This window comes from Callorhinchus milii, unplaced genomic scaffold, assembly GCF_018977255.1.
Source record: "Callorhinchus milii isolate IMCB2004 unplaced genomic scaffold, IMCB_Cmil_1.0 Scaffold6, whole genome shotgun sequence".
NCBI classification, from domain to species: domain Eukaryota; kingdom Metazoa; phylum Chordata; class Chondrichthyes; order Chimaeriformes; family Callorhinchidae; genus Callorhinchus; species Callorhinchus milii.
In genome coordinates, this window is record NW_024704747.1 from 12,999,680 (window position 1) to 13,026,154 (window position 26,475).

Genomic DNA, 26,475 nt, shown 5'->3' on the forward strand with positions numbered 1-26,475 from the left:
TCCTCTTACAATCTATAAGCTTTTAAAACCCAAGCTTGACATCAACTTGTCACTTTTTAACTTTTGTCTCTCATTCTCTTTTTTCTCATGGCCATTTACAGTAAAGCTAGCTGCAAATTTTGCTTAGCTCAGGGCTAATCAACCTGGCAAGGGTGTGAAAAGCCCTGATCTCTCCATAAACCACAAAGTAAAATGCAAGAAGCACATATACACTCAGCCCAAGTTGAGCCAGTACTCTAATTTCTTGCACATGACATAATAATCCTTGTATTTGAAACAGTGCTTTCACAGGATACACTGCAAGGTATAATGACTATCTTTTAGGTGATGACTATCGTGTAGGTGCAGATGGGCCCACATTTTAAATACCAGTGAGAGTATAATGACTAACTTGTAGATGAACAGCTACAAAATATATGCACAAAAAGCTTTGAGAGTCTTCATCTCCTCTAGTGCTGATTTGGATTTTAAGGAAAGTCTATTTAGCAGATACCATATTTAGAATCTTTCTCCAGGTTTCTCACTAGGAAGGAAAACCCACTCTACAATGGGGTAATTAAACGGACAGCGTTGGGGTAAATTAATGAAATACTGATACAGTTCCCGTTTGTCCCAGGTTGCACCTCCAGTGTGCTGTTGCAGCAATGAAGATGCATGTGTGTATGCCGCTGTTGCTCGTGCTTGGTCTGATGCTCTCCAACATCACTGAAACCCAAAAACAGGGTAAGAAAGAGTTGTGGTCAATAAAGCTGGGTTTGTGAATGTACTCTACCTCTCTCATTTGGTGATGGTGTTCTGCATGTAACAAGCAAACATGAAAGATTGAACACCAAAACATACACAGATACCAAAACTATTGGGAGCTGTGCCCTGCAGAAGCTCCGGTAAATATTGCTGAACAGTCACGTAGACCATTCTCGCTTAGAACAGTAGGAGGTTGCAGAAGGGAGTTTCTCCCAGTGAGCTCAACACATTTCAGCATAACAGTTGCTACAGTTCAAGCCAGCTCATTATGTAAAGCACTTTGAGATAGTGAGGGTTATATATCAAGCTTTATTTCACTGAGTTATGTCTGATGTTGATTTTCCACAGCAGTTCAGCTGATTGCGGTAATGCTCAGAGGTTAATCCCTACAATGGATGCCATGTCCTAACTTCTTGTTTGTTTTTTTGCTTTTTTTCTTCCCTCAACAAACCAAGTGGACATCCAAACAGGATCGCCCCACGTAAAAAAGTTGGACAGAACGTCAGGAACAGATAGCAAAGACAAAAGAGTAAATTTTAAAAAGAAACGTGGTTTCCAGGATGTCTTTTGAAACAAAGTAACCGAGATTTAATGATCAAAGAATGCAGAATGTAGGCACTGCTTTAGCAAATGTTATGTTCATGTTATGTTCACTGAATTGCAGCAGTTTCACTTGTTAATGCTCAGGTTAATCCCTGCATGGACATCACCTGTTTTTTTAACCTGTTCACCTTGTTTTTCTTTTTTTGCTTTTTTCTTCCCTCTTAAAAGCCCAAGAAACAGCCGACCTTGTGTTCTTAATTGATGGATCGAACAACGTGGGCAGAGCCAACTTTGCGCACGTACGCGATTTTATGGTAAATTTCATTGAAAACCTGGACGTGGGGCCAGACACGATCCAAATCGGCGTGGCTCAGTACAGCGATGACCCCAGCGCCGAATTCTATCTCAACACTTACTCCACCAAAACACAAGTCCTGGATGCTGTCAAAGGCCTTCAGCTGAGAGGCGGGGAAGAGCTTAAGACTGGTGCCGCCCTGCAGTTTCTGGTCGACAGCTATTTCACTGAGTCGGCCGGCAGTAGGGCAGGGGACGGGGTGCCCCAGGCAGTGTTCCTCCTGACTTCGAAGAAGTCGAGCGACAACATTAGACAGGGAGTGCTGGAAATCAAACGGAACCACGTGTTTACGTTTGTCATTGGACTGGGCCAAGCTGACAGAGCTGAAGTCAAGCTGATTGCGACTGATCCCATTTTCACGGCAGAATTTTCCAATTTCCAGGTGAACGCTGCTGCACAGCAAAAGCTACTGCAAATGTTTTCGATGATAGCCAACCGGGTGATAGTTCTAGAGTCTGTTGAAATGAGCCCTGAAGGTATACAGTTTTAAATTGCTCTGCATTCTACACTGTTTGCATTGTGAAGTTAAAATTCACACTATTTATAATAATAATAATCCTTGCATTTGATATAGCACCTTATCACATTGTTGAGACGTCTCAAAGTGCTTCACAGAATATACTGTATTATAAAGTAGATTGACTGTATTTTGAGGTCAAGATGCAGCAGCCAATTTCACATAGCAATGCCCCACAAAAAACAGTCATAGATTATCAACCGTCAAATTATTTTTTGAGGGTTTATTACCCCCAGAAAGCAATCCAACAATTGACTAACAACCGGGTTCCTACTTACTGCTAGGTAAACTGAAGCGTGTGGGGTGAGGAAATTTGCCTAAGGTTTCGCGCTACCCAGGAATCGAACATGGATCCTCTCGCGTGCGTTTTATTAATTAAATTGTGGAGTCCCGTGGCTAAACTCTATGCTACAGGAATTTGCTGTTTAATATAACACCCAATTATTAATCATGATATTCAGGTGAAGTTTAAAGATCCCATAGCACTTTTCAAAAAAAGAAGGACATTTCTCCTGGCGTCCTGGCCAACAATCCCTCAGATAAACATTGATCATTTATTTCAAAGCTATGCACAATTTGCCACATGCCAGTACTCGCTTACAAATACTGTCATTACCCTTCATAGTAAAATCCTGTGAAGTGCTTTGAAACATCGACAACGTGGTGAGGCACTTCATCAAATGTATTATCGTCCTCTTGCTTAAAATGATCAAATTTACTATTGTTAAAAACTATATGTAAAATTTTAAAGGAAGTCCATCACATTTAATCTTCAGTAATCTGGCAAGATTTGGTTACTTTTCGTGAAATTAATTTGGGAATTTATGCATTATGCTACACCCATCCTTTGACTGAGAGTATAAACTGAGGTCCCAGTTGCTTGTTCAAGTGGATAATAAAGATCCCATGACATTGTGTGCAAAGAGAAAAACATTTCTTGTGGTGTCCGGGCCAACAATCCTCCAGATAAATAGTTTGTGTGCTATGTATTGAACACTTAGCACAATTAAGCACTTAACAAAAACGACTGAAAAGCCATTTGAGACATTTCAATGATATGGGTGCTGCATTAAACGCAATGATTATGAATTATTACATTTTGTGATTTGAATGATGATTCAGCACCAAGTGTAAATGGGAATTGAGTTCAGGTGGAATCGTGCTGGTACCTGGCTCCCAAAGGTGGTCGAGGAGAATGTAGTTTGAAGAGCAGCAAAAATCACTGCAACTGCATTGTGGGTTTGATGAGGGAAGCAGACAGGTATATCAAGTATAAAGCCTTGCAGGTTATGGGGATAGGGCAAGGCAATGGGATTTGATTTGGAATCCAATAGAATAGTGGTTAGCGCTCTCACCTCACAAGTACGAAGACACAGATTCAATTCCCGGGTAAAGTAAAGCTTTGGCCAGGTGTCCTTATTCCACACATCTCTGTTTACCTAGCAGTAAGTTGGAACCCGGTTGTTTTCGGATCACTTTCTGGGGAGTAATAATCCCTACGAAAAAAATAAAAAATTGGGTCAGTCAATTCACGATTGTTTGTGGGACACCGCTATGCGCAATTGGCTGCTGTGTTTCATCCACAAAATACACAGCTCTTTGATGCATCTCAACGACATGATAAGACGCTATGTCAAGTGCAAGGATTATTATTATACTATTGAAATAGTCAGTTTTCAGGCTACAGTTGCCTAGTTCATCACTGTAATTTTTTATGAAATGCAATGGAGTTGGCTACAATCCCCACTGGTTGTTTGAAAGCTTTCTGGCTGTCCGACTTTTAACAAACTGGTTCCTCCTGTCTAAGTATGCAACCTGAACTAACATAACATTTTACATTAAATGTTTAGTGTGTTGACGTCTTTGATGCAGTGCTTTATACCATATGCTTTGGGCTTTATATCATAGACACAATAACACTAGGCCAAGCCAAATTATTTTTCTTAGCATTTCAAGAGCCTACAGCATTTAGCAATTTTTTGATACATTCTTCATTTTGAAGCAGGTTTTCTGTAAGTTACTTTTAAGAATTGCAAAAGAAAAGGCTTAAAAATTAAGACTGAATTCATCAATTTACCAAATGCTCTGAAGTGCTGAGAAAGCAGAGTAAAATCTAGTACTCCACTTGACTTATTTCACAAATTATTATTTTCCAGTGCCCATCAACAGGAGGGACATTGTGTTCTTGATTGATGGCTCTGCCAGTTTGGGAAGAGTTAATTTTCTTCAAATTCGTGACTTCATCTTAAGCATAGTTGAGAAATTTGAAGTTGGCCCAGACGCTGTGCAGGTTGGTTTGGTGCAGTACAGCAACAACGCCAAAACTGAATTTTACTTAAACACCTTCTCAACCAAAGCTCAGGTACTGGGTTTTATAAGACGACTCAGGTTGAAGATGGGGAGACCACTCAATACTGGCGCAGCCCTCGATTATGTCTTTAAAACGCATTTTACCAGCTCCGCAGGAAGCAGGAAAGACAAAGATATTCCCCAGCTTCTGGTGCTTATCACTGCTGGAAAGTCAAAGGATGATGTCAAAATGCCTGCAGATACGTTGAAGGAAGCTTCAATCATGACCCTTGCTATTGGAGGCAGGAATGCAGACCTGGCAGAGCTACAAAAGATTGCTATTGATCCTAGTCTGGTCTTCAATGTAAAGGAGTTTCGATCTTTGCCACATGTGCTGGAGACAGTGATGACACCATTGTCAGCATTGACTGGTGTAACCAGAGTTGAGAAGCAACCAACACCGCCACTGAAAGATGTTCCACCTCCTGTTAAAAAAGGTATCTAATCTTACTGTTCTCAATGTCTTAAACTACTAATTGTGAGTACAAAGGCAAGGAATGATTTTATATGTCATTATTCATATAATTATTACAGTCATAACATCTTGGATGTGTCAGTTGGGCTCAGTGGTAGCGCTCTCATCTTTAGATAAGGAAAAGAAGAGGGCCGAGGATGGAGTCCTGGGGTGACTGGGTGGGGGCTGGAGGAGAAACCATTTGCCGAGATGAAGTGGAGGCGGTTGGTTAAGTAGGACTCGAACCATGTGAGTGCAGTCCCACTAAGGTGGATGAGGGAAGAGAGGCGGTGGAGGATGGCGTGGCTGACTGTGCCGAATGTGGCAGAGAGATCCAGGAGGATGTGCAGGCAGAGGGAGCTTTGGTCACAGATAGAGAGGACATAGTTTGTCATAGAGAGGACAAGTGCTCTTTCTGTGTCGTGGGCAGGGCGAAAACCAGACTGCAGGGGCTCAAGGAGGGAATGGAGGGAGAGGTGTGACCAAAGTTGACCTACAACAATGCATTCCAGGACTTTGGCAAAGGAAGGGTAGGTTGGAGATGGGATGGTAGTGTGAGAGATTAGAGGGACTGAGGGTGGATTTTTTGAAGAGGGGTGTGATAATAACGGTTTTCATGGGAGTGGAACAGAGCCTAAGAAGAGAGACTGGTTGACTGTGTCAGCCAGAAGGGGAAGAGGAGGGGGAATTGAGTGACCAGTACCTGGGTGGGGAGGGGTTTGAGGTGGTGAACTTCATTCGGGTGAGTGTGGTTGAGAGGTAGGAGGAAGAAATGGAGGCAATGGAGGGGGCACAGCGCAGTAGCCGTGGCGGAGGGAGAAGTCAGTGTGGATGGACTGGGTGGGTTGGAAGGGGTCAGAGAGGAGGGAGGACGATGCAGCCAAATGGATGGTTTCAGTCTTTGAGGTGAAGAAGTCTGGGACTTCTTTACACTTGACATTTGATGTGAGGATAGAGGGGGCTTGAGGGGGTGCACGGAGAAGATTAAAAACAGCATTTTTGCATTGTTATTTGCCTCCTGGATAATTTTGGAGTGAAAGTCAGTTTTGCCTGTGAAAGGAAGAGGTGGTAGGTGCGGAGGTTCTCAAGCCGCAGCCGGTGGTGAATCATAAGGACAGATTTCTGCCATCTGTGCTTGAGTGTCTGGGTTTGTGTTTGGTTCATCATTAAGGTTCAGATAAGTCATGGGGACCATTGATGAGGTACAATGGTGTGGTGCTGTGGATACAGAAACCAGCTGACAACTGAGACCACAGTTTTCCCCAGTTTTACACCTTGAGATGGTTTTCAGAACCGAATTAGTCAAAGATTTTGAAAGGAAATATAAAATCATATGAGATAAGGTCAGGGCATTAGGACCGAATCAATAGCTCTCTTAGAACACCAGTTCAGGCTTGATGGACCTCAATGGTCTCCTCCTGTCCTGTGCCAGCTGTACAATGACTCTAGAAGACAATAAACTAGCAAATCTGTAGATGAAAACAGGTCTGTGAAAAATCTTTCAATTGTGCACATATTGAGTGGATAACTGCAGTGGGAAAAGCCAAGAGTGCATGCTCCAAGTTTATGAATGGTTCTTTACTCAGGTTTGTTAATCCAACAAGGTCAGAGATTTTTCTGAACCTACTAATGTTATATCATTGTAATATACATCTTATCTGACATCTGAAGAATCCCTGCAGACCTACCTGACTCAGGGGCTGGACTATACTGGATTGACTCAATTCCAATATTTAATCACCAAACACATCACCTTGGTGCCAATTCAGGCTCAAGGAGACCCTGTTTACTTCCCTCTCCTTCCCCCAAAGTCAATCCCTTGCCTTTTTCTCCAAAACCTTTAATATTATTTTGATTTGAGTACAATACCATTTTAAATGCTCTTCTGGACTTAGCTTTAACTATCATTTGTGGTAAAGCATTCCATATTCTAACAACGTTTCATCCACAAAATATACAGTCAATCCACTTTACAGTATATGCTTTGAAGTGCTTTGAGACATCTCAATGATGTAATAAAGTGCTATATCAAATGCAAAGATCGTTATTGCTATTTTTATTAACTTTCCAATGTTAGAAGAATGAGCTATGAGCTGAGCCAATAGAAAAGTGCGTCCGCGCTCCCCCACCCACCGCAGAATCCGCTATAAACATCCTCCTTTGCTACAAACCTGCTTTAAATGTAGTTTCTCGACCGCAGGCTGCTCACTGGTTACCTGACGTCACTGTGGGCGGAGCAGCTCCGGACGCGCAAGCATGATGTGGCGCAAGAGGCAAATGGACTTCACTTGGATGCCCCACTGTTATGATTGTCTGTGTGTCTCTGTGTTTGTGAGAGTCTGTGTGAGTGTGTCTCTCTTCTCTGTACGTGTGTCTGTTTATGAGTGTCTCTGTGTGAATATGTCTGTGAGTTTCTTTCCTCTGTATGTATGTTTGAACATACATAAGAACATAAGAATTAGGAGCAAGAGTAGGCCATTCGGCCCCTTCAGCCTGCCCCGCCATTCAATAAGATCATGGCTGATCTATTCTAACTCCACCTACCTGCCTTATCCCCATATCCCTTAATCCTTTTATCCACAAGGAATCTATCAATCTCAGTCTTGAATATGTTCAAGGACTGAGCATCTACAGCCCTTTGGGGTAGAGAATTCCATAAATTCACTACCCTCTGAGTGAAGAAGTTTTTCCTCAACTCAGTGCGAAAGGGCTTACCCCTAATTTTAAGACTGTGACCCCTGGTTATAGTTTCTCCAACCAGGGGAATAAGTCTCCCACTATCTATTTTGTCGTGCCCCTTAATAATGTTATAGGTTTCTATAAGATCACCTCTCATTCTTCTATATTCTAGAGAATATAGGCCTAAATTGCTCAACCTTTCCTCCTAACTAATCCCCCTCATTCCTGGTACCAACCTAGTGAATCTATGTTGTATCCCCTCCAAGGCGAGTACATCCTTTCTTAAATAAGGAGAGTTTGTGAGTGTATCTCCATGTATCTCTTCTATATGTGTGTGCATTTCTGAGTGTTTCTATAAAGGTGTATGTGTGTCTCTCCTCTGTCTGTGTCTGTATAGTGTGTGTGTGTTTTTCTCTCTCTGAGAATGAAAAAATGTAGATTGAGAGCAAAATGTACCTCAACAGCACCAACTAACCCCTCGCAATTTCCCGAGAAATTTGCAAACCTTCCCGCAATTTTGGCTAAATATTTCCGCACTTTTCTATTGGCCCAGGCTATGAAAAACATGTTGACAAGCTGGGACTCTTCCACCTTGAAAAGAGATGTCTCAAAGGGGATCTTGTAGTAGTGTAAAGTTTTAAAAGGGATTGAGAATATAAATATAAAATAATAGTTTTGAATATACCAAGTCAGCAGAACAAGAAGACACCAATTCAGGATTTCAAAGGGCACTTTTATCACAATAGGAACTATTTATTTACCGAACAATTGGAATAAAGTCCACAGGAAGAGTGGTTGAACAACTCAGATAAACACCATCTAATAAACATCCTCTGATTGACTGGAAAGCTGGGTGTCCAGTTGTTGGGCACAAATGAGTTCTTGTCTTCATTCAAGACTTGCTACCCTCTGAGCCATGTGTACTTATTTGGTGATAAATATGATGCGTCTGCTTTCGACTTTATAACCTGAAATATAATCCCAAATGACCTGATTGGCATTAACCAGAATAAGGAGAGCACACACAGGAAAACGCTAAAACCTTGAAACTCAGCAATACCAGAGGATGGAATTCATGCCAACCAATAGGAAGATAGTGAGGAGCACAGCAACTATTTTTTGTGATAGACTCCCAAGAACAGGGTATAGTCTGGGACAATATCCATGCACTTAGCAAATCTATTGTTAAAGGCAAATTGTGTGACTCCTTTCTAGAATTTGAAATGTCTTAAGCATTATGTACAGTCTGCTGCTTTGGTGTTTCTTTGAATGCTCTCCTGCCCATGCCCCCACACCCCCACAACCCCCCCCCCCACCCAGGTACCACCAAGACAGATAGGAGAGACATTGTGTTCCTCGTGGATGGAACATTGAACTTCGGTCATAAAAATTTTGCCGCCATCCGTGGCTTTGTGGCAAGAATAATTGGAGCACAGGACATTGGAAGCGATAGAGTGCGAGTAGGACTGGTACAGTACAGTGACGATGCAGAAGCTGAGTTCTACCTGAACACCTACTCAACGAAAGCTCAACTTCTGTCTAAAATAAAACAACTCAGGCCTAAAGGGGGTAGGACTCTGAAAACTGGAGCAGCTCTGGACAATGTCTCCAGGTACCTTTTTACCAAATCTGCAGGAGGCAGGAGAGAGGAAGGAGTGCCCCAGTTTTTAGTACACGTCGCTGGTGGCAGCTCGATAGATGATACCAAACAATCATCAGATGCACTGCTCAGAGCTGGTGTGATGACTTTAGCTGTTGGAGTCGGCAATGCAGACCAACAGAGGCTTTCAGAGATTGCTTTAGATCCTAGTTTGGGTTTCTATGTGAAGGAGTTCCGGTCCTTACCAGATATAGAGCAGAAAGTGTTGCTACAACTCTCAACGCTGACTGGTTTTAAAGTTGTTTCTGAGCTGCCAACTGTTCCCAGCATCAAAGAGATGGTGCCAACAAGAGGAGGGGAGGTCTTTACAGGTAATGCTCAAAAATCAAAGGTAAGATGTGGGTTAACAAAATAAAAGAAAGTGAAAAAAGCCGCCCTGATGCCCTGTGGATGCTGAGCCAGGTAGATCAGATCTCCCCCAAGACAGGAGTTCGGGTATGCCAGTGGCCTGTGTTAGGAAGCGGTGATAAGTTAGGGAATGGTTAAAGAGAGGAAAATCAGCCAGGTTTCCGGTTGCTGACAACTGTCCATAGACATTTTGCCCGGTTCCACTGTCTCCCCAACACTCAGAGGATAGAATTCAAAATCCTCACACTCACTTTCAAGGCCCTCCACGGCTTTGCCTACTATGTACTGCTAACCCTCTATCAACCTGTCCACTCATTCCGCTCAGCAGACTCCAGCTTGACCCGACTTACCATCGGCGTTCGAACTTTCAGCTTTAATGCCCCACTCTTTGGAACTCCATCCCACAATCAATCCCTTTGCCTTGCTCCCTCTCTCGCCTCCTACACGGCATGACTCAAAACCCTCCTCTTTGACCGCGCCTTCAGCCGCCCTCCTACCCCCTCTGCCCTCCCTCATCCCACCTCTGTGCTCCACGTTCAGGTCCGGATTCCTGACTGTTTAGCACCTTGGGACGTCCTCCTGATGTGAAAGGCGCTTTACGAATGTAATTTTATTGTTGTTGTTGTTGTGTTCAGGTTTGCTAAATCAACAAGGTCAGAGGTTTTTCTGAACCCACCAATGTTATATCATTGTAATATACATCTTATCTGACATATTTTCCTGAGTGCAGGGTGCTATTTAGATGCAAGATACTGTTATAATTTTAGAAAAATAGTTTGGCCTGTATCATCAGATTGAACCTCAGGAACATTTAGAGCCCATTGATAATGGTTAATAGGAGTCGAGTTGGAAGAATCCTTGTCCGCAGTGTCGGTTCTCCCCCTCCAAGTTCTGCTGATGAGCAGACAAGCGGGTCTGTCATCACCACGACTGCAGACCTGGCTGCCTCTGGAACTGGACTGTACTGGATTGACTCAATTCTGATATTTAATCACCAAACACCTCTCCTGGGTGCCAATTCAGCCTGAAGGAGAACCCGTTTACTTTCCCTTCCCTCACCAAAAGCCAATCTCTTGTTTTTTCTCCAAACCCTCTGAAATAATTTTGGTTTGAATATTTACACAATTCCTATTTAAATGCTCCTCTGGACTCAGGTTTATCTTATATATGTGGTAAAACATTGCGTATTCTAACAACGTTTCACCGCAAAATACACAGTCAATCCACTTTATAGCATACGCTTTGAAGTCTTTTAAGACATCTTGATGATGTAATAAGGCATTATATCAGATGCAAGGATCATTACTGTTATTAACTTTCCAATGTTAGAGGAATAATCTAAGAGTAACAAGTTGACAAGGTGGGGCTCTTCAGCCTTGAAAAGACAAGTCTCAGAGGCGACCTTGTAGTGGTGTAAAGTTTTAAAATAAGAAGATAGTGAGGATTTCAGCAATCAATTTTTGTGATAGACTCTCAACAACAGGGTATGGTCTGGGGCATTATCCATCCACTTAGCAAATCTATTGTTAAAGGCAAATTGTGTGACTCCTTTCTAGAACTTGGAAAGTCTTATGTGTTATGTACAGTCTGCTGCCTTGGTGTTTCTTTCATTGTTCTCCCCTTCCCACCAACCTAACTCCTCCCTCCCTCCCAGGTACCACCAAGGCAGACAGGAGAGACATTGTGTTCCTCGTGGATGGAACATTGAACTTCAGCCATAAAAATTTTGCCGCCATCCGTGGCTTTGTCGCAAGAATAATTGGAGCACAGGACATTGGAAGCGATAGAGTACGAGTAGGACTGGTACAGTACAGTGACGATGCAAAAACTGAGTTCTATCTGAAAACCTACACAACGAAAGCTCAACTTCTGTCTAAAATGAAACAACTCAGGCCTAAAGGGGGTAGAACTCTGAAAACTGGAGCAGCTCTGGACTATGTCTCCAGGTACCTTTTTACCAAATCTGCAGGAGGCAGGAGAGAGGAAGGAGTGCCCCAGTTTTTAGTACACGTCGCTGGCGGCAGCTCGATAGATGATACCAAACAATCATCAGATGCACTGCTCAGAACTGGTGTGATGGCTTTAGCTGTTGGAGTCGGCAATGCAGACCAACAGAGGCTTTCAGAGATTGCTTTAGATCCTAGTTTGGTTTTCTATGTGAAGGAGTTCCGGTCCTTACCAGATATAGTGCAAAAAGTGTTGCTACCACTCTCAACTCTGACTGGTTTTAAAGTTGTTTCTGAGCTGCCAACGGTTCCCAGCATCAAAGAGATGGTGCCAACAAGCCGAGAGGAGGCCTTTACAGGTAATGCTCAAAAATCAAAGGTAAGACATTGGCTATCAAAATAATGCAAGGTGAAGAGAGCTGTTCCAATGCCCTGTGAATACTGAGCCACACATACCAGAAAATTACAGGCTTAAATCCTGATCTAGAATTGAAGATTGAACCTCAAGAACATCTAGGAGCCACTGATAAGGCTTACCAGTATCCAAGTTGTTACAATCCCTGTCTCCAGTGACTGTTCTTCCCCCTTCAGATTCTGCTGATGAGCCAAGCAGGCTGATCTGTCATCAATAGTACCGCAGACCTACTTGACTCAGCAACCGGACCGCAGAGGATTGACTCAATTTTGATAATCTATTGCCAGGCGCATCATCTTGGAGCCCCTGACCCCCCTGAACCCCCAACACCCCATGAAATATTCCTTCTCCAAAGTCATTCCCTTAACTTTACTGAAAACCTTGATATTAGTTGTGTTTGAGTATTTACACAATACATTTTCAAATGCTATTCTGAACTGAGCTTTAACTATCATATATGGTAAAGCATTCCTTATTCTGATAAGCTTCCAACATTAGAGGAATGAGCTATGAGCAACAATTTGACAAGCTGATTTTTCAGCCTTGAAGAGATATCTCAGAGGTGAATTTATAGAGGTGTAAGATTTTAAAACGGATTGAGATTGCAAATACAGAATAATACTTTGGACCTGCCAAGACAACAGAACAAAAAGACATAGATTTAGAGTTTCAAAGAAAAATCTTAGCACACTAGGAAAATATTTTTTTACCTAATATTGGAATGGAGTGAAAAGAAGGCTGGTTGAACCAGGGCACTGGACTCATTTGAGAAGCAGTTTGGTATTGTAGTAGGAAAATGGCAGAGGGTATTCTCGAAGAATGAGAGTAAATTGGCTCAAGGGTCTTTTTTACCTTAACCTCTTTGTATTTGATGAACGACAATTTTTTATCCCAGTATAATCCTCGTAAATCTCTATTCCTCTGTTCACTATGGTTGAAAAGTGTGTCACTGTTCCCTGGTTTTGTCCAATCATAAGAAAGCATGGTCAGCAGAAATATTCACTGAGCCTTTGTGAGTCCTGGTTATTTTCACAACTTAAAACTGCAAAACTAACAGTTGTTTCTTCATTAGATGTCATGAAAGCCCAGGGAAGAGACATTGTGTTCTTAATTGACGGTTCTACCAAAGTGGAAGCTTCATTTCCTTCCATACTGAAGTTTCTTCAGAGTATAACTCAGGAGCTCAACATCGGCAGGAACGCTGACCAGGTTGGAGTGGTGCAATACAGCGATGACCCCAAGGTTGAATTCTTCATGAATACGTACTCCAATAAGGAAGACATTTTGACTGCAGTTCAGAGGATGAGATTCATGGGTGGGAGAGCACTCAATACTGGTAAGGCTTTGGACTATGTCATGAGGCATATCTTCACTAAGCCCGCTGGGAGCAGACTTGATGCAGGTGTTGCACAAATGCTGGTGCTTCTGACTTCCGGGAAGTCTAGAGATGATGTGAAGCAGGCGGGAGAGGCACTGAAGCGAGCTGCAATTGTGACATTTGTAATTGGAGGTATGGAGGCAGATGGCCATGAATTACAGGAGATCGCATATTCTTCCAACCTGATGTTTGCTGTGGAAGATTTCCAGTCCCTCCCTGACATCAAAAATCAGTTGCTGAGACCTTTGAAAACATTAACTGTCGAAATTGTTAAACTGCCCACCACTGTCACTGAAGGTTTGTATTTAAAACTTTTTAAAGTTCTTTTTAATATCACTACCACTCTTTATGCATGTGCTCATCTCTCAAATGAACAACACTTTCCACTCCATACTTGAAAAAGTTTAAACATTAGTGTAGGTTAACAGCCTCCCTCTCTTTCTGATGAGTGATAGGAGAGAGAGACCATTAGTAGTAGTTAGCATGAATACCTTGCAAGCTAGTGTTTCTTTCATTGCTCTCCCCCTCCCTCCAACCCAACCCCTCCCTCCCAGGTACCACCAAGGCAGACAGGAGAGACATTGTTTTCCTCGTGGATGGATCATTGAACTTCGGCCATAAAAATTTTGCTTCCATCCGTGGCTTTGTCGCAAGAATAATTGGAGCACAGGACATTGGAAGTGATAGAGTGCGAGTAGGACTGGTACAGTACAGTGACGATGCAGAAGCTGAGTTCTATCTGAACACCTACTCAACGAAAGCTCAACTTCTGTCTAAAATAAAACAACTCAGGCCAAAAGGGGGTAGGACTCTGAAAACTGGAGCAGCTCTGGACTATGTCTCCAGGTACCTTTTTACCAAATCTGCAGGAGGCAGGAGAGAGGAAGGAGTGCCCCAGTTTTTAGTACACGTCGCTGGTGGCAGCTCGATAGATGATACCAAACAATCATCAGATGCACTGCTCAGAGCTGGTGTGATGACTTTAGCTGTTGGAGTCGGCAATGCAGACCAACAGAGGCTTTCAGAGATTGCTTCAGATCCTAGTTTGGGTTTCTATGTGAAGGAGTTCCAGTCCTTACCAGATATAGAGCAAAAAGTGTTGCTACCACTCTCAACGCTGACTGGTTTTAAAGTTGTTTCTGAGCTGCCAACTGTTCCAAGCATCAAAGAGATAGTGCCAACAAGAGGAGGGGAGGTCTTTACAGGTAATGCTCAAAAATCAAAGGTAAGATGTGGGTTAACAAAATAAAAGAAAGTGAAAAAAGCCGCCCTGATGCCCTGTGAATGCTGAGCCAGGTAGATCAGATCTCCCCCAAGACAGGAGTTCGGGTATGCCAGTGGCCTGTGTTAGGAAGCGGTGATAAGTTAGGGAATGGTTAAAGAGAGGAAAATCAGCCAGGTTTCCGGTTGCTGACAACTATCCATAGACATTTTGCCCGGTTCCACTGGCTCCCCAACACTCAGAGGATAGAATTCAAAATCCTCACCCTCACTTTCAAGGCCCTCCACGGCTTTGCCTACTCTGTACTGCTAACCCTCTATCAACCTGTCCACTCACTCCGCTCAGCAGACTCCAGCTTGACCCGACTTACCATCAGCGTTCGAACTTTCAGCTTTAATGCCCCACTCTTTGGAACTCCATCCCACAATCAATCCCTTTGCCTTGCTCCCTCTCTCGCCTCCTACACGGCACGACTCAAATCTCTCCTCTTTGACCGCGCCTTCAGCCGCCCTCCCACCCCCTGTGCCCTCCCTCATCCCAACTCTGTGCTCCACGTTCGGGTCCGGATTCCTGACTGTTTAGCGCCTTGGGACGTCCTCCTGATGTGAAAGGCGCTTTACGAATGTAATTTTATTGTTGTTGTTGTTGTGTTCAGGTTTGCTAAATCAACAAGGTCAGAGGTTTTTCTGAACCCACCAATGTTATATCATTGTAACATACATCTTATCTGACATATTTTCCTGAGTGCAGGGTGCTATTTAGATGCAAGATACTGTTATAACCTTAGAAAAATAGTTTGGCCTGTATCATCAGATTGAACCTCAGGAACATTTAGAGCCCATTGATAATGGTTAATGGGAGTTGAGTTGGAAGAATCCTTGTCCGCAGTGTCGGTTCTCCCCCTCCAAGTTCTGCTGATGAGCAGACAAGCGGGTCTGTCATCACCACGACTGCAGACCTGGCTGCCTCTGGAACTGGACTGTACTGGATTGACTCAATTCTGATATTTAATCACCAAACACCTCTCCTGGGTGCCAATTCAGCCTGAAGGAGAACCCGTTTACTTTCCCCTCCCTCACCAAAAGCCAATCCCTTGTATTTTCTCCAAACCCTCTAAAATAATTTTGGTTTGAGTATTTACACAATTCCTATTTAAATGCTCTTCTGGACTCAGGTTTATCTAATATATTTGGTAAAACATTGCGTATTCTAACAACGTTTCACCGCAAAATACACAGTCAATCCACTTTATAGCATACGCTTTGAAGTCTTTTAAGACATCTTGATGATGTAATAAGGCATTATATCAGATGCAAGGATCATTACTGTTATTAACTTTCCAATGTTAGAGGAATAATCTAAGAGTAACAAGTTGACAAGGTGGGGCTCTTCAGCCTTGAAAAGACAAGTCTCAGAGGCGGCCTTGTAGTGGTGTAAAATTTTAAAATAAGAAGATAGTGAGGATTTCAGCAATCAATTTTTGTGATAGACTCTCAAGAACAGGGTTTGGTCTGGGGCATTATCCATCCACTTAGCAAATCTATTGTTAAAGGCAAATTGTGTGACTCCTTTCTAGAACTTGGAATGTCTTATGTGTTATGTACAGTCTGCTGCCTTGGTGTTTCTTTCATTGCTCTCCCCCTCCCACCAACCTAACTCCTCCCTCCCTCCCAGGTACCACCAAGGCAGACAGGAGAGACATTGTGTTCCTCGTGGATGGATCATTGAACTTCGGCCATAAAAATTTTGCTTCTATCCGTGGCTTTGTCGCAAGAATAATTGGAGCACAGGACATTGGAAGTGATAGAGTGCGAATAGGACTGGTACAGTACAGTGACGATGCAGAAACTGAGTTCTACCTGAACACCAACTCAACGAAAGCTCAACTTCTGTCTAAAATAAAACAACTCAGGCCTAAAGGGGGTAGGACTCTGAAAACTGGAGCAGCTCTGGACTATGTCTCCAGGTACCTTTTTACCAAATCTGCAGGAGGCAGGAGAGAGGAAGGAGTGCCCCAGTTTTTAGTACACGTCGCTGGTGACAGCTCGATAGATGATACCAAACAATCATCAGATGCACTGCTCAGAGCTGGTGTGATGACTTTAGCTGTTGGAGTCGGCAATGCAGACCAACAGAGGCTTTCAGAGATTGCTTTAGATCCTAGTTTGGGTTTCTATGTGAAGGAGTTCCGGTCCTTACCAGATATAGAGCAGAAAGTGTTGCTACAACTCTCAACGCTGACTGGTTTTAAAGTTGTTTCTGAGCTGCCAACTGTTCCCAGCATCAAAGAGATGGTGCCAACAAGAGGAGGGGAGGTCTTTACAGGTAATGCTCAAAAATCAAAGGTAAGATGTGGGTTAACAAAATAAAAGAAAGTGAAAAAAGCCGCCCTGATGCCCTGTGGATGCTGAGCCAGGCAGAACAGATCTCCCCCAAGACAGGAGTTCGGGTATGCCAGTGGCCTGTGTTAGGAAGCGGTGATAAGTTAGGGAATGGTTAAAGAGAGGAAAATCAGCCAGGTTTCCGGTTGCTGACAACTGTCCATAGACATTTTGCCCGGTTCCACTGTCTCCCCAACACTCAGAGGATAGAATTCAAAATCCTCACACTCACTTTCAAGGCCCTCCACGGCTTTGCCTACTATGTACTGCTAACCCTCTATCAACCTGTCCACTCATTCCGCTCAGCAGACTCCAGCTTGACCCGACTTACCATCGGCGTTCGAACTTTCAGCTTTAATGCCCCACTCTTTGGAACTCCATCCCACAATCAATCCCTTTGCCTTGCTCCCTCTCTCGCCTCCTACACGGCATGACTCAAAACCCTCCTCTTTGACCGCGCCTTCAGCCGCCCTCCTACCCCCTCTGCCCTCCCTCATCCCACCTCTGTGCTCCACGTTCAGGTCCGGATTCCTGACTGTTTAGCACCTTGGGACGTCCTCCTGATGTGAAAGGCGCTTTACGAATGTAATTTTATTGTTGTTGTTGTTGTGTTCAGGTTTGCTAAATCAACAAGGTCAGAGGTTTTTCTGAACCCACCAATGTTATATCATTGTAATATACATCTTATCTGACATATTTTCCTGAGTGCAGGGTGCTATTTAGATGCAAGATACTGTTATTACCTTAGAAAAATAGTTTGGCCTGTATCATCAGATTGAACCTCAGGAACATTTAGAGCCCATTGATAATGGTTAATGGGAGTTGAGTTGGAAGAATCCATTGTCCGCAGTGTCGGTTCTCCCCCTCCATGTTCTGCTGATGAGCAGACAAGCGGGTCTGTCATCACCACGACTGCAGACCTGGCTGCCTCTGGAACTGGACTGTACTGGATTGACTCAATTCTGATATTTAATCACCAAACACCTCTCCTGGGTGCCAATTCAGCCTGAAGGAGACGCTGTTTACTTTCCCTCCCTCACCAAAAGCCAATCTCTTGTTTTTTCTCCAAACCCTCTGAAATAATTTTGGTTTGAATATTTACACAATTCCTATTTAAATGCTCCTCTGGACTCAGGTTTATCTTATATATGTGGTAAAACATTGCGTATTCTAACAACGTTTCACCGCAAAATACACAGTCAATCCACTTTATAGCATACGCTTTGAAGTCTTTTAAGACATCTTGATGATGTAATAAGGCATTATATCAGATGCAAGGATCATTACTGTTATTAACTTTCCAATGTTAGAGGAATAATCTAAGAGTAACAAGTTGACAAGGTGGGGCTCTTCAGCCTTGAAAAGACAAGTCTCAGAGGCGACCTTGTAGTGGTGTAAAGTTTTAAAATAAGAAGATAGTGAGGATTTCAGCAATCAATTTTTGTGATAGACTCTCAACAACAGGGTATGGTCTGGGGCATTATCCATCCACTTAGCAAATCTATTGTTAAAGGCAAATTGTGTGACTCCTTTCTAGAACTTGGAAAGTCTTATGTGTTATGTACAGTCTGCTGCCTTGGTGTTTCTTTCATTGTTCTCCCCTTCCCACCAACCTAACTCCTCCCTCCCTCCCAGGTACCACCAAGGCAGACAGGAGAGACATTGTGTTCCTCGTGGATGGAACATTGAACTTCAGCCATAAAAATTTTGCCGCCATCCGTGGCTTTGTCGCAAGAATAATTGGAGCACAGGACATTGGAAGCGATAGAGTACGAGTAGGACTGGTACAGTACAGTGACGATGCAAAAACTGAGTTCTATCTGAAAACCTACACAACGAAAGCTCAACTTCTGTCTAAAATGAAACAACTCAGGCCTAAAGGGGGTAGAACTCTGAAAACTGGAGCAGCTCTGGACTATGTCTCCAGGTACCTTTTTACCAAATCTGCAGGAGGCAGGAGAGAGGAAGGAGTGCCCCAGTTTTTAGTACACGTCGCTGGCGGCAGCTCGATAGATGATACCAAACAATCATCAGATGCACTGCTCAGAACTGGTGTGATGGCTTTAGCTGTTGGAGTCGGCAATGCAGACCAACAGAGGCTTTCAGAGATTGCTTTAGATCCTAGTTTGGTTTTCTATGTGAAGGAGTTCCGGTCCTTACCAGATATAGTGCAAAAAGTGTTGCTACCACTCTCAACTCTGACTGGTTTTAAAGTTGTTTCTGAGCTGCCAACGGTTCCCAGCATCAAAGAGATGGTGCCAACAAGCCGAGAGGAGGCCTTTACAGGTAATGCTCAAAAATCAAAGGTAAGACATTGGCTATCAAAATAATGCAAGGTGAAGAGAGCTGTTCCAATGCCCTGTGAATACTGAGCCACACATACCAGAAAATTACAGGCTTAAATCCTGATCTAGAATTGAAGATTGAACCTCAAGAACATCTAGGAGCCACTGATAAGGCTTACCAGTATCCAAGTTGTTACAATCCCTGTCTCCAGTGACTGTTCTTCCCCCTTCAGATTCTGCTGATGAGCCAAGCAGGCTGATCTGTCATCAATAGTACCGCAGACCTACTTGACTCAGCAACCGGACCGCAGAGGATTGACTCAATTTTGATAATCTATTGCCAGGCGCATCATCTTGGAGCCCCTGACCCCCTGAACCCCCAACACCCCATGAAATATTCCTTCTCCAAAGTCATTCCCTTAACTTTACTGAAAACCTTGATATTAGTTGTGTTTGAGTATTTACACAATACATTTTCAAATGCTATTCTGAACTGAGCTTTAACTATCATATATGGTAAAGCATTCCTTATTCTGATAAGCTTCCAACATTAGAGGAATGAGCTATGAGCAACAATTTGACAAGCTGATTTTTCAGCCTTGAAGAGATATCTCAGAGGTGAATTTATAGAGGTGTAAGATTTTAAAACGGATTGAGATTGCAAATACAGAATAATACTTTGGACCTGCCAAGACAACAGAACAAAAAGACATAGATTTAGAGTTTCAAAGAAAAATCTTAGCACACTAGGAAAATATTTTTTTACCTAATATTGGAATGGAGTGAAAAGAAGGCTGGTTGAACCAGGGCACTGGACTCATTTGAGAAGCAGTTTGGTATTGTAGTAGGAAAATGGCAGAGGGTATTCTCGAAGAATGAGAGTAAATTGGCTCAAGGGTCTTTTTTACCTTAACCTCTTTGTATTTGATGAACGACAATTTTTTATCCCAGTATAATCCTCGTAAATCTCTATTCCTCTGTTCACTATGGTTGAAAAGTGTGTCACTGTTCCCTGGTTTTGTCCAATCATAAGAAAGCATGGTCAGCAGAAATATTCACTGAGCCTTTGTGAGTCCTGGTTATTTTCACAACTTAAAACTGCAAAACTAACAGTTGTTTCTTCATTAGATGTCATGAAAGCCCAGGGAAGAGACATTGTGTTCTTAATTGACGGTTCTACCAAAGTGGAAGCTTCATTTCCTTCCATACTGAAGTTTCTTCAGAGTATAACTCAGGAGCTCAACATCGGCAGGAACGCTGACCAGGTTGGAGTGGTGCAATACAGCGATGACCCCAAGGTTGAATTCTTCATGAATACGTACTCCAATAAGGAAGACATTTTGACTGCAGTTCAGAGGATGAGATTCATGGGTGGGAGAGCACTCAATACTGGTAAGGCTTTGGACTATGTCATGAGGCATATCTTCACTAAGCCCGCTGGGAGCAGACTTGATGCAGGTGTTGCACAAATGCTGGTGCTTCTGACTTCCGGGAAGTCTAGAGATGATGTGAAGCAGGCGGGAGAGGCACTGAAGCGAGCTGCAATTGTGACATTTGTAATTGGAGGTATGGAGGCAGATGGCCATGAATTACAGGAGATCGCATATTCTCCAACCTGATGTTTGCTGTGGAAGATTTCCAGTCCCTCCCTGACATCAAAAATCAGTTGCTGAGACCTTTGAAAACATTAACTGTCGAAATTGTTAAACTGCCCACCACTGTCACTGAAGGTTTGTATTTAAAACTTTTTAAAGTTCTTTTTAATATCACTACCACTCTTTATGCATGTGCTCATCTCTCAAATGAACAACACTTTCCACTCCATACTTGAAAAAGTTTAAACATTAGTGTAGGTTAACAGCCTCCCTCTCTTTCTGATGAGAGATCAGAGAGAGAGACTGTTAGTAGTAGTTAGCGTGAATACCTTGCAAGCTGGAGGACCTGGGTTCAATTCCCGGGCAGGTCGAAACCTCAGAAATTTCACTTCTGCACACACCTTTGCTGACTGAGCAGTAAGTAGGCACCTGGTTGTTAGATGATTGGTAGATTGCTTTCTGGGGATAATAATCCCCCCCACCCCCCCGTCACTCCACGACTATTTGTGGGACACTGCTGTGAAATTGGCTGCCAAGTTTAGCCCACAAAATACACTTTACAATATATTCTGTGAAGCGCTTTGAGACATTTCAATGACGTGATAAGGCGCTATATCAAATGCAGGGATTATTATTATCATCATCACATTCCTTGCCCTTTGGGACCCGTTCTATGCCCCAAATTCTAACTTCCTGTGTCTCCAGTCATCCCCTCCAAACATGAAGCGAATGACCAAATTTTTATCTGCAGGACTGTTGGGATCTCTAATGCCAACCTGAGCAGGCAGGACCTTTTTCGGTTAAAACATTTTGCGCAAAGGATGCAAAACCTCTGACACTGCACTGCACTATTATTTATTAATTAAAACAATAGATTTCTACATTTTTTTACTGTAGGCAACAAGAGAGATGTTGTGTTTCTAATTGACGGCACTTCCAAGGTGGGGACAAATTTTTATCGAATCCGTGATTTTATTTACAATCTCATTCAAAATTTTGATGTTGGAGAGGACAAGGATCGGATTGGTGTGGTACAATACAGTGACGATGCAAGGGTTGAATTTCCATTGAATGCTTACTCAAATTTCATGACACTGCTGGATGCAGTGAGGAGGCTTGGACTCAAGGGCGGTAGAACGCTGAACACTGGCTCGGCCCTGGACTTTATTATGAAGAATGTCTTGACAAAATCTGCTGGGAGCAGGCGAGATTTGGGTATCACACAAATTCTGGTGCTGATCACAACTGGAAAGTCTCAAGATGAAGTCAGGTTGCCTTCAGAGATTCTAAAACGAGCTGGTGTTGTTACGTTCACAGTTGGAATAAATGAAGCAGATAACAGTGAGCTCCATCAGATCGCATACTCCCCCAAACTAATTTTTCAAGTCAATGATTACTGGGATCTTTCGGATTTGGACTTGCAGCTCCTCACTGTTCCTAATCCACAGATGGGTGAAAGCGTTGAAATACCATCCGCCACAACAGGTAAACCAAGTATTGTCCTTCAACATTTAACCAATTAGTATGGCACCAAGGCAAACCTTGTTGTGTTTGGTTTCAGGTTCAATTAGACCAACACTCAACGGGTATTTAATTGGATTGGATCTACAGTAGCGAGACTATTACCCACATTAATTGAATACAAAATATATTTGTGGAGTTAGTGAGTGAGCGAGAGTGAGAGGAGAAATATATATAGAGAGAGAAGTAATATTTGTGTTACTTGTATGTGAACGAGTGACTGTGAGAAATGAGGAAATGGGTAAGGGAGAGAGTACGTCCAGCTCCCTTATTACCAATTAGTGGATCGCTTTCCGGGGGTAAAAATTCCTCAAAAAAAATTTGGTCACTCAATACACAACTGTTTGTTGGTCACTACTTTGTGCAATTGGTTGCCGTGTTTCACCTGCAAAATAAGCAATCAATCCACTTTACAGTATATTATTGTATAGATTACTGTCCACCTGCTGTTACAAAGGAAATCTTCCTAGTAACCTGGTGAACTTCAGGAGAAACCACAAATGAATGTGAAATGATTTTTTGCCTAAATTTTTTCTAAATTTTACAGAAGTTGATAAAAGGGATATTGTTTTCCTAATCGATGGATCTGCCAACATTGGGAAAGGTTTTCCCATAGTTCGTGAATTTCTGTCCAGAATGATTGGAAACTTTGATGCTGGTGAGGAGAAGGTCCGATTTGGGGTGACCCAATTCAGTGAGAATCCGAGAACTGAGTTCCTTCTGAACACTTATTCCACTAAGAATGAAATGCTGTCTGCCGTGAAGAAGCTTAAACTCAAGCGAGGGAAGAAACTCAATATCGGTGCAGCCCTCGATCACGTGATGAAGAATGCCTTTGCTGCCTCTGCCGGAAGCAGGCTGAAGAGCAGTGTTCCGCAAATCCTACTGCTCCTCACTTCTGAAAAGTCAAGGGATGATATTTCACAGCAGGCAGCCAAGCTACGAGAAATGGGCATTGTGACATTTACGGTTGGGGTGAAGAAGGCTAATCAAGCACAACTGGAGCAGATAGCATATGCTCCCAAGTTGGCTTTCTCCATGAGCAGCATCCGGGGTTTGTTTGACATCGAACACCAGCTTCAGACCATCATGAAGTCAGTGGTCGTTGAAGTAGTTGAAATACCCTTGAAAGGTATTCCTTGATCTTTCCAATTCCATTAGAATGTCTGTGCAATTACTTAGTTATAAATAATAATAATCCTTGCATTTGATATAATGCTTTTTCACGTCTTCTAGCCATCTCAAAGTGCTTCACAGAATAGACTGTAAAGTGAATTGACTGTATATTTGTGGGCAAAATGCGGCAGCCAATCGCACATAGTAGTGTCCCACAAACAGTCATGGGTTGAAGTGACCAATTTTTTTTTGAAGGATTATTATCAGGTGTGTGGAGTAAGGAATCTTGCCCAAGGTTTCGTCCTGCCAGGAATTGAACCCAGGTCTCTCGCTTGCGAGGCGACTACTCTAACCACTGAGCTACACTTGGACATAAGGGGCATGTCCCAGGAATTCTGGGTATTTAGCATTTTGGGGAAAAAATAAGGCAGAGCAAAAGATAGTCAAGATAATAATAATAATAATCCTTGCATTTGATATAGCGCTTTTCACGTCTTCTAGACGTCCCAAAGTGCTTCACAGAATATACTGTAAAGTGAATTCACTGTATATTTGTGGGCGAACGCGGCAGCCAATTGCACACAGCAGTGTGCCACAAACAGTCGTAGATTAAAAATGACCAATTTATTATTGTTTTGTTTTTTTGGCGGGATTATTATTAGGCGTGTGGAGTAAGGAACCTTGCCCAAGGTTTCGCCCTGCCTGGAATTGAACTCAGGTCTCTCGCTTGCAAAGCGAGTGCTCTAACCGTTGAGCTACAGGACTCCAAGATAGTTAGGTGAGCTCGGATTTCATCTTAGTATGGATGTGGGAAGGAGGAAGAGGATGCAGGTTGCTGCACTAGAAGCTTCATAGGTAAGATAAGAGGAGAAATGACTATAGAAGTATTGATACAATGGAGAAAGATGAGTTAGGCTGTAAGCAAGAAAGAAAGAAAGATGGAGGCTTGAAGTAAGAGAAGTTTTGCTTACGAGACAAGAAGCTTTTTCAAATATCCTATCCCGTAGTGTGAAAGATAAGTTACTTAGAGTGTTCTTGAGGGGACCAAAATGTTTGGCACAAAAAAAGGAAACAGCTTCTTTTGAAGCAGTCTGAGAAAAGGAAGAATGTGATTTGAGATCACAGAAGATAATGAGCCCAAGGACTTCAATATAATTGATGAAGATTAAATTTATGCCAGGAAATGCAACATGATCTTGGTAGCGTCCTTAATGCTTATGGTTGGTGGTAAACATGAAACTCTAATTACTATAATAACACTAGATGCTAATTAATGCCTGTGTAAGGCCCACATTGGAGTGACAGTGTTGTGGATGTGCTCCATTATTGGCATTGAGGTGCCATCCTTCAGATAAAACATTAACCGTGGTCCTGTCAAGCTTTTCAGGTATATTGGATACCCTTTAAGAAAATAAGGACCAATTAACTAGCACCAATGAAAGGGGATCAGGAGGTAGAAAAAGCAGGAAGCAAGAAGAACTGACTAGGTAGTTTTGTTGGATTTGTAACTTGTGAGCTGAGAATAAAATAGTTTTCTACACATTGAGTGTTGAGAGCATAACAAGGTAGACAGTAAAAATCCCATGGTACTATTTGAAAAAGAAAAGATTTTTTCCTGCCATCATAAGCCCCCAGATAAAATTGGTCATTCACATCATGGCTATTTGTGGGCCATTGCTGCGTGCACATTATCAGCCAAGTTCACTTACAAATTACAATATAAATTTATATAGCACCTTTCACGTCAGGAGGATGTCCAAAAACTTGAACAGTCCAGGGTTTGAACCCAAACTGCGGTGGGGGCAGGTAGGTAGGTTGTTGCCTTTTATAGTAAATCCTATGAAACATTTTGAGATGTTTCAAGATCTTGATACTATATCAAATGTAAGGAGTATTATAATTTGTAAATGAGCTAAGTGTGCTTTACTTTTCTTTTTTCTGCAGATCAGTCTCACTAAATAACATGCCAGACTACTGCAATGAAGATGCATGACATTCAGCCTCTTCACAATACGCCTTGGTGCCTACAAAGAATGAACAACTCACATTCCAAAGAAATTGCATTTCACCCACCAGCACTTACTTTTCCACTCACAATAATTTCCTGCTAATATACTTTATCAATACAAGGCTGTCTGTGTTTCTGAAGTATTTTATTAAATACCTGCAGCTTGTAGTTAATGAAGATAACATACAAAGCATTTAACATGGTAATGAAACTAATACACTGCATTGAGTGCTGGATTTGATAGTTTCATTACTACAGTTTTATGTCACAACAAACTAACAAGGTAATTACAAGCTATACTCATGAATGTAGAAATAAAGTCTGAGGTACTCTGTTTGGAGGACTCCCACCAGACTTATCTTCCTCTCGGAGCAAAGCTCACCACCAGCTTAGGTTGAGTCTCAACACAAGGAGCTTTTATTAAAATCATTCATAAAGACAAAGGTTTGTATTTTGAATTTCTTTTTACATCTATTGTTTCCGAAGTACTCTGAATTGTGTATTGCAGAGAATTGAAACTCACAGTGGCCAGGAGCAGATTTAAAATACATGGTTGGAAGTGACACAGTCCACTGAATACTGCCCTTACATTTCTGACATTCAGGCTTGAATCAATAATAATAATCCTAGCATTTGATACAGCACTTTATCACGTCATTGAGATGTCTCAAAAGTGCTTCACCGGAGTGTAGTGACTGTGTATTTTATGGGTGAAATGCGGCATTCAATTATACACAGCAATGTTGCACAAACAGCCATGGAGTGAGTGACCAATTTTATTTGGGGAATGGTTGGTCAGGACACTGGGAGAGAAAAACTCTTTTTGCTCTTTTTGAATAGTGCCATGGAATCTTTAACATTCACCTGAACAGGCAGGCGGGATCTCGGTTTAACATCTCATCCGCAGGACGGCATCTCCAACAATGCAAGCACACATTGGAATGTCACCTTAGACTATG

General features: G+C 42.5%; 2 protein-coding genes across 2 annotated transcripts; both read left to right on the forward strand.

The window, feature by feature from the left end:
• Positions 1–1,821: 1,821 nt before the first annotated feature.
• LOC103186707 (collagen alpha-3(VI) chain) lies at positions 1,822–20,895 on the forward strand. Its single transcript, XM_042336217.1, has 10 exons — positions 1,822–2,118; positions 4,316–4,945; positions 8,388–8,438; positions 8,962–9,612; positions 11,304–11,954; positions 13,083–13,685; positions 13,943–14,593; positions 16,285–16,935; positions 18,627–19,277; positions 20,405–20,895. The coding sequence occupies exons 1-10, from the start codon at positions 2,058–2,060 to the stop codon at positions 20,893–20,895; spliced, it is 5,091 nt and encodes a 1,696-aa protein (XP_042192151.1). The 5' UTR covers positions 1,822–2,057.
• LOC103186698 (collagen alpha-3(VI) chain-like) lies at positions 20,895–25,959 on the forward strand. The gene is made up of 4 exons (XM_007905882.2): positions 20,895–21,006; positions 21,769–22,356; positions 22,940–23,524; positions 25,453–25,959. Exons 1-4 carry the CDS (start codon positions 20,895–20,897, stop codon positions 25,464–25,466), a joined length of 1,299 nt encoding a protein of 432 aa, XP_007904073.2. The 3' UTR covers positions 25,467–25,959.
• Positions 25,960–26,475: the final 516 nt, after the last annotated feature.

Coding starts and splice junctions, on each gene's coding strand:
- LOC103186707 (XM_042336217.1), top strand. CDS start 2,058: ATGTTTTCGATGATAGCCAACCGGGTGATAGTTCTAGAGTCTGTTGAA. Junction 9,613..11,303: donor AGGAGGGGAGGTCTTTACAG/GTAATGCTCAAA, acceptor CCTCCCTCCCAG/GTACCACCAAGGCAGACAGG. Junction 16,936..18,626: donor AGGAGGGGAGGTCTTTACAG/GTAATGCTCAAA, acceptor CCTCCCTCCCAG/GTACCACCAAGGCAGACAGG.
- LOC103186698 (XM_007905882.2), top strand. CDS start 20,895: ATGTTTGCTGTGGAAGATTTCCAGTCCCTCCCTGACATCAAAAATCAG. Junction 21,007..21,768: donor GCCCACCACTGTCACTGAAG/GTTTGTATTTAA, acceptor TTTTTACTGTAG/GCAACAAGAGAGATGTTGTG. Junction 22,357..22,939: donor AATACCATCCGCCACAACAG/GTAAACCAAGTA, acceptor TAAATTTTACAG/AAGTTGATAAAAGGGATATT.